Source organism: Trypanosoma equiperdum, assembly GCF_001457755.1.
Source record: "Trypanosoma equiperdum strain OVI genome assembly, contig: ctg_1725, whole genome shotgun sequence".
In the NCBI taxonomy this organism is placed as follows: domain Eukaryota; phylum Euglenozoa; class Kinetoplastea; order Trypanosomatida; family Trypanosomatidae; genus Trypanosoma; species Trypanosoma equiperdum.
In genome coordinates this window covers 32042-40321 of record NW_027123755.1, presented here as the reverse complement: position 1 = coordinate 40321, position 8280 = coordinate 32042, and the positions used below count along the sequence as shown (strand labels likewise).

General features: G+C 49.1%; 2 protein-coding genes across 2 annotated transcripts in view; both read right to left on the bottom strand.

The window, feature by feature from the left end:
* Positions 1-7053, bottom strand: part of TEOVI_000859900 (phosphatidylinositol 3-related kinase, putative) — a gene marked incomplete at both ends in the record, with an annotated part of 8574 nt that extends 1521 nt beyond the window's left edge. Inside the window, one exon of the mRNA XM_067222974.1 lies at positions 1-7053. Coding sequence (XP_067079075.1) covers positions 1-7053 — 7053 coding nt within the window.
* A 385-nt stretch (positions 7054-7438) lies between these two features.
* On the bottom strand, positions 7439-8251 carry TEOVI_000859800 (Microtubule-binding protein MIP-T3, putative; the record flags this gene model as incomplete). The annotated part of the gene is made up of 1 exon (XM_067222973.1): positions 7439-8251. The coding sequence occupies one exon, from the start codon at positions 8249-8251 to the stop codon at positions 7439-7441; it is 813 nt and encodes a 270-aa protein (XP_067079074.1).
* Positions 8252-8280: the final 29 nt, after the last annotated feature.

Here is an 8280-nt window from a genome sequence, read left to right as displayed (position 1 = left end):
AAGAAAGCGCTCAATCATATCGGCCATTTTCTGCAAGGAGGGCGCTACAATATTCGAATCAGGATAGGCTTCGGCAGCACTACTTGCAAGGGAGGAAGAGCAATTCAGCCACAAGTTGAGCATACGGGGCAGCGAAATTAACACGGTTTTGCATCCCAACTGCAGGGCCATTCCGAAATGCTTGATAGCTAGTAGTACGTAAGTTTCCACTGCTTCTACTTCCTTCCTCTCAAAAGTTTCCCTCGTGCTTTTGGCGGCGTCGCTGCTTGATTGAAGAAGAGAACTGTGCACGGAGTGGTAAACCGTTTCATAGAATAGTGCAAGATGATGATGCGCCTTTTCCGATGGATGCATGACCAGGGCGAGCTCGTAGGAGTCGACAACCTCCTGAGGTGTTTGATAACTTATGTCTTGTTTCCACCGAGTTAGAAGAACGCGCAGCTTGGCACGAATTTCTGGTGGGATACTTTCGTCACTGGCTGCATCCTCCGCAAACTCAATGGCTTGTTTCGACATATTCATTTCATAGAGAAGCTTCGCTGGCGTTGTCCAGTACGATGGAGAAGTGAATTTGTTGTTTAAACTTGCTTGCTTCACAGCACTAAGGGCGGGTTCAAGAAATCCCTCGTTGCGAAGTAGTTTCACATGACTCATCCACGTTTTGCTCACTTCTTCTTCCATGCTGAACGCGCGGAAGATGGAACGGTGCAGCGATAGTAGAAGCTCTTGTGTGTCCAAGGTCGTCTCAGTTAAGGATGCCCGACGCTGCAACGTTGGCCCCAGTTCCTGCATCTTCTTTGTATCCCGCAAACCTGTTGCCCGAAATGATACCACGGGATCACTTGGATCAGGTGAAACTTGTGCCATACTGGTAGCGACGGCCACGGCAGCAGATTCGATGTCAGTCAAGGCGTGAAGGAAAACTACATGCGGATACACTTGTGCATAGCTCTCGCGGCACGCCGCACGTATTATGGGGGCGATTTTCATCCGCTGAAATAGGCAAGCTGCGAAAACATCGTGTAGCGTCCCTCGCCTCTTGAGCATTTTGTTCAGCGCCACCATTGGCAAAGCCAAACTCACAGGGAGGTCTTGGCGGGCCTGGACGCTGTCCCACTCCCCTAAGCGCCATGCGGCTTCATTAGCGTAGTTTTGCAGAGCAGCCAACTGTGTCTGGCGACACCACGTGGCGCTTTGGAGAGTGCTCGGACGCGGCGAATCCTTCAGGAGTGCCTGACTGTACCTGGACATGAGGTGCAGCTGTCCCAGCTGCTGCATGCATCGCAAGGCTGTGAACTGGTGGTTTATGCTCTGTGGTCGTTGCTGAAGGACCAATTCACATGCCTGAAGGGCCTGTACCCACTCTCCATTGTTCTCGTGGGAAAAAGCAGCGTCTTCGGGATTGTGATCTTGCATCCTGTGGAGGCTTCTGGAGGAGTCCCTGTCGTTGAGAGCCGCAAATATGCGTTGCAACGAAATACCCTTCCCAACCACGTCCTGTACCTTTGGGAGATATCGTTGACCCTCCAAGCAGCGTAACGCACGCATGCTGCTACCAATACCTATTGCTGCTTCCACTTTCGATGTCCACGGGACGCGTTCGAAAAAATCCCGAATCACTTTGACAACCAAGTCGGCCTTTTCATTATCGATTCCTCCCTCATGTCCTGTCCTGCTCTTCCGTGGAGTGCGACGCAGTTCAAACAACAGGTGCTCAACACCCTCTAATACGTTGAATATTTGTTGAACGTGCTCTTCTAAAGAGGTTACGTTAGCCATGTGTGTATTCACTTCCATCATGAGATTCTGCGAGTGCAGCGACGCTGCCTTGCAACTTTCCTGCACACCAGTTCTTGACGCCGCTTCAAGCAACAAATTTACCTCGGTAACTATGGCGTCTGTATCTTCTTCATCCCCTTTGCTAATTATGTGAATAATCATGTGAGGTAACAAGTAACTTATAAGGGTCTGTTCACCCTTTGCCATGTTTCGTAGTGCCTTCATCATTTGTCCGAAAACTCCCCTACATCGCAGCACTAGATCGCAAAACCACACGTTGAGCCACGTGTTAATCTCCATGCCAGACACATATACGGGGCTTCGGAGTTCCGTTCGCTGCAGTACACAAGCAGTGTACTTAGTCGTGGTATATCCTTCAATCATCTGCCGACAGGAGGGCTCCAGTTCCATCCACCATGAATAGCGTTGCAACTCCTCTATATGCAGTGCCTCATCATTCTGCAACGTAGGGTAACATTTGGACTCTCGCTCAGCGTTAGCGAATACGCGCAGCAACTCTTGCACCGCAAACGCGGCACGATCGTGCATTGTTGGGTCGGCAGTGTTAGCAAGAGCGCGCGGGCAATGAACGCTCAGCAACTCCACGGCGAATTCCCTCCAATGAAGAACTTCAGTCGGATGCGATAGTAATAACTTTCGTGTGGAGGATGACACGCGACCACTTAAGTGAAGAGACACCGGCGACAAATTGTTCGAGCCTGTGTGCTGACAGCCGTGACGTAGCATCGATCCGTTTGAGTGTCCAACCGCACCAATCATGCCCACGCAAGCGAGGACGTACTGAACATACTCATCGTGCAGCTCGAAGACGCAGTTCAACAAGGTTGGTATAAGTTGAGGATGCTGTCTTGCCGCACAAGTGAGTTCCATCCGACCCGCAACGTCTGTCGTTGAAAGATACTGGTAAAGGGCACGGACAAATACCTTTTTGCACTTTGTTGAACTACTTTGTACGACTGAAAACAAACCAGTTACAATAACGTCTACACTTCCTTTTGCACTTAAGGGAGCGTTTCCCGATTCGTACGTTTGGCATTTGGCGGATGATCCATTGCTTCTTAGCCGACGAATAAGAATATTTGAGCGGCTCATAATTTTAAAGTACAACTCCCAAAAGGGTTCAGACTTTGAACGCTCATACACCACTCGCATCGCCTCATCCAAATGAAGAAGGGCCTCAATATCGCCTGGCTCCGTTAACGCCTCCATACTTAGTAAGTCAACGACAATAGAGGGTGAGTGTTCACTAAGGTACCTAGGTGTGCATCGACTGAGCAACTCACGCCACACGGAACAGACAACACGCACCAACTGGGGTCGGAAGCTGCAGAAGTCTAGTATCGCCGGCAGCTTCGACGCTATCACTGTTGTGTGACTGCCAAGGCACCGGATAAGGGAGATCAGGCCATACAGCCAACGTTGCACTGTGTGGACCGACACATCGACAGTTTCTGCGGTCACGCGGTTGTTTATGCCAACGCACTGTGATACTGTGTCAAGTACGGAGAATACATGCTTGGTTAGTGACCCTCCGTCCACTGTGTCATTGGTAACTTGCATTTCCAACACCAGCTTTATGTCAGTAACAGAGGGTCCACATTCTCCAATACACAGAGCCATTTCGACAGCAAGGTCAAACTCTGACAGCCCCCCAACATCATCTTCACGCTTCTCTGCTTCAATATTGTTTCCTACCGCTACTCGTTTTTGTTCGGTGAGGCTGCCCCTATCCCTTGACAAAACTTCCCGGCCGCCATGAAGGTACATCAGACTTGCTATTATAGACCCTAGTGAGCGGTTAACCATGTCGGGTAGATCACTTAACCGCTTTGACAAAAACTGGAGGACCTTCTTGACGTTGTCCAGTCTCTCCGAAGCACCATTCGCCGCATCACAAAGTAAAATATATGCCATTATCATGGGGAACTTAGACATGAGCGAAAGTGGCTCTCCCAATAGTTCATTGATGCGCAGCAACTGCTCTGCACCATCGTCGGCAAGTAAAGAACGCGGAAGAATGTCGTCAAGGCCTCGCATGACAACTTCCCGGACGTTTTTACCCAGAAGGTAACACATAGCCCTGAAGAAAACGGTGTGAATGATATCGGGATCACATGAAAACAGATAGTCCATAGACCACGAAAAGCGAGACATCACGCCATGAGCCACTTCGAGAGCCGTCGCCTTTGTAGCATACATGTCCCCATCAAGTTCACAAATGGCTCTGCACACGTTGATAACATCACGGCACACTTTAGTATTGCAGTGATCTCGAAGTGATGAAATGGTGGTTAAGGAAAGGGAGGACGGTGAGAAATCACGTAGCGTGCCGCTGCGCGGCCCCTGCTGAACAAAACCTTCCCACTCCTCCGTGAAAGCCGCCCGAAGCGTTTCCAGTTGCCTTAACAGTAGTGAAGGCCCAGTACGCTCATCTGCATTTGAATGTTTAGAGATGGTATCCTTTAAAACAGCGGCCACATCAACATTGCCGCTGCGCTCAAGAAGAACACGTAAAGATAACGCCGCGTAGCCAAGACGTATTACCTCGTTCCTGTGGCCGAATGCATGTGCCAGCACAAAGTCTGTCGAGGAAGACTTACGTGCACTCAAAAGAACGTTACATAAACACATCAAAGATATGAATGCATCCTGAACGGCTCCGTTATTTGTTGCGCATTTATCGGGTACGAGTTGCTGAACCGCGCAAGCTAGATCGTACACTACCGTATCTGTTCTGCCTGTAAGTTCCATTACTGCGGCAACCGGCTGCTTTAACACGAATGGATTTACCTCGTGCTCATTAAGCAACTCACTGCACTGTGCTTTTGGTTTTTCTCCATCATACGGTTTTACTTCAACGACATCGTCATTGGTAGAAGACGAGGAAACCACTTCCACGCCCGTCGTTGCTGTTTCATCCGATGAAGGCTCAACCTCACAATAATCCGCCTGAGTTGCCCGCATCCTCTCAAAAATAGCAAAAAGTTCGGTCGTGATACCTAACAACTGATTGAGAAAATGCAGCAACGCGTCATTACCGTACGTGGCACCAGACTTAGTCAAACTTACCGCAAAAGACGTAGACCAACCCAGTGCATCAAGCAACTTTTGTGATGCAATGACAGTAGCACTGACCCTGGCGGTATCAAGTGGCCCATCTAACGGGGAAGGAGTAACGTCGTTTCCGCTCTGCTGGTAGTTGCGAGTCACATGTTCTCGCCACCCACGAAGTACGCCACTGATTCGCCACATCGCAACGTCTTGCTCACCAGCACGCACATTGATCACCTCTACGATGAGGCGAGCGATATTGTTGGTGTAGCTAAAGTCCGTTATGGGAAGTCTACGCACAAGTTCAGCGTACAGTAGTGAATACCGAAGCGGTGAATCACCGATACGAACTGTAACTTTCCCGGAGGTGAGATCCCGCAGCGAATCCAACACTACCGACTGCATTGTTTCTTTTTCACACCCGAAACGGAGAATTATTATAGCAGCGTCCAATATACTACTGTCATACTCTGTTACCAGCTGTTTCCACACACAACGGAAAGTTGCTGCCTCTTCGCACAGTATTGCAGAAGCATTTGCTTTAGCTAAGAGGTAATCGTTGTTCCCCATAACCGCGCGACGGCGTTGTAATATTTTACGCAGCAATGACGATACAGCATCACGTGGGAAGAAACACAAAAGTTGGTGTACCACACTTGCCTCCACTGACATATCGTGGAAATAGATGGATTCGGGCGTCACCCGCCTGGTGACCAACGCATCCAACACATTTTCCCCAATCCTGTAGAAGGTTTCCTCAAAACGCGGCAACAAATCTTGTTTGCATGAGAGAGCCCTTTTGAGCAACGCCAACAGCAACAAAGCTGCCTCGCGCTTTTCCGCGTCCACCTGTCCAGTTGAACAGCAAGTAATCGCAGAAACTGTGTCATCGCACATGTTTGTATTGAATAATGAATTTGTCAACCACTCACTTTGACAAAAGGGGGACTCCCTCTGACCAACTTTCCTTGTTTGTCCAGTGTTTTGCTGAGTAAAACTCTTCCCTACGTGGGGAGGAAACAATTCTTGTCGAACTTCGCACTGCCTCTCCCTCTTCTGATCAACTAACCAACGGAGTAGAGCTAGTTCTTTACTCCACCCCTTCTTCACGTGCGCACGTGACATCTCGTACACATGTTGCACAAGTGTGTAAAGGATCATCGGCGCATGAAGTTCCTTCACGAGTAAGTCACTCATCAACATCGCGTGAAGTAGTGATGCAGCGGTGGTGTGAAGCGCGAAGGCCAGGTTTACTCCCTCTTCACCGTTGCGGCGTTCTCCATTACCGACCGTCTCCTTCCACGATTCATACATTGAAGTGGACAAGCCAGCAGCCACATTGACGGAAAGAAGACTGCAGGCCAAACGAAGGATACTTTTGCGTTCCCTCCACGTCGGCAAAAGAGGAAAGTTTCCTGTTAGCAACATATTTATTACCGTGCAAAAACATTGAGCAACACTAACCACTTCGTAGAGGCTTTCCGCGACAATTGTAGTCCTGAAGAGCTGTCTCGTGTCTCCCCTAAATCCCAAAACTTCAGGCAGCCTAAGAACCTGTATCGTACACCGTCCATACCCGCTTCGTCGGCCAGGAACAGTTGTGAATACGAACGCTCCGATGACCTCCTCCTGGACGATGACTTTAAACAGCTGCAGTAGAAGCGGCTGATAACAATTGTACAAAACGTCAAAAGCGTGGTGAAGTACCTTAAACAAAATATCGCCTATGGCGCATGTCTTTGAAGGTATACCCAAGATGGGAAACAGTGAAAAGAGTGTCAAAATGCAGTGAATGAGGATAGCCGGGGCAGCTACGACTATGCGGGTTACTGTGGCATACATGCGAAGAGTGAGCACCGAATACCTTGCCACACGCTGCGGGTTCCCCAGCATCAATTCGCGCACCTCCCCGGGGAGCTGTGCTACATTTGGTGAAGCAAACCCAACAACATAGGGCCTCAAGTCAAGAACAAGGTTCCACATCTTCCCTTGCAGGGCTTCGCTTGGTTTGTCTGCACCAGCTGCAACCTCATCCCTGAGCGCTGCCGCACGTTGCCCAAACTCCTTTAGGCGAAGCCTAAAGGTAGACGAGTCCTCCGTAGAGTCACGAGGCCGCTTCGACGCGGTGGAAAATCGATTATGTTCGGTCACGTTACCCGGCGATGTGACAATGGTAACAACGTTTTCCGCATCTATCTCCATCCACTTGCAGCTGAAAATCGAATGCAAAACAGCCTATAACGCTTTGGGCAACTTCCTTACAGCTATTTACCCTCCTGTTCATGGTAGAAAGATTGACGTTAAAGGTAATTAAAATGACGAGAGTAATAAGTGATAAGGACAGACATAATATCCACTTGTACCACGATGCGAAAATCAGGGTGGGTAGCAAAACTGATTAATATTTGCCAAAAACTGCGGTGTCCTCTCCCCTTCCTCATATGCAACTTCCCGTGACCATTAGTATTTGTATGCTCTAACGCGCAACCGCAATCACGGTGCTGCACATTCTTCGCACTGTAGACATGCAAGCGAAAGGGATACGGAAGAATGTATAGCGCAGAGGCTGTGCATACGCAAAAAGGGTTCAGGTAAGCAGCACCATCAGTTTATTCAATATTTCCCTGTTTTCTTCCTCTAGTGCTTGGAGTTTCTGAACAGATTCCAATTGCCGCTTGATGGCTGTTTCTAGAGCTTCTTGCGGCAGTGGTGTTGGCTGTGTTTCGGCTGTGTCGTTTTGAAGTTCCTTGTACATTGCTACAATGCTCTCCCCCATATCCTTCACTGAGGTCTGTTCGTCCAAATGAAACTGCCCAAAAGCACTTAACTTCTCGAAGAAATTAGTCGATTCCTGGGAAAGTTTAACCTTTTCTAGCGCCCTTTCCGAATCCTCCCACTTCTGCTCCGACGAAGTCGTATCCACAAGCACCTTTTCCCTTGTTGACGCCCGTGCACCTTTCCCATCAGCAGTCTGTTGACGTGAACTTTCCGCTGATTGTGCGCCTTGGTTTTTCTTTGCCTTGTCCTGCTGAGCGTAACCGACAGCCATCGCAAGGCATTGCAAGAAAGTATTTGTCCTCTCTGGCTCGCTTCCCGAAACTATTTTCTTCACGTTTACGTCCACTTTCTTTCCTAGCAAGGAGCTTATATATTCAACTAAGGTTGTGAGGTACTCAATTTTCTTCTCCTTTGAGTCTATGCATGAAGCGTCTAGTTGATCCGGGCGAAATATATGATCGTACGCCGCGAAACGAGCGTTGATTGAAGTGACGATGTCATGAATGAACCGGAAGGGCGGGCGTTTCAACAATTTTGGCGTAAGTTCTGGATTTCCCAACTGAAGCGGAGCGAAAGCTTGCACAGTAGCCGACCAAAAGTCCACTTCTCCTTCAGTGGCCATCGTCACGAAATAGGCAGAGGATGAACAAG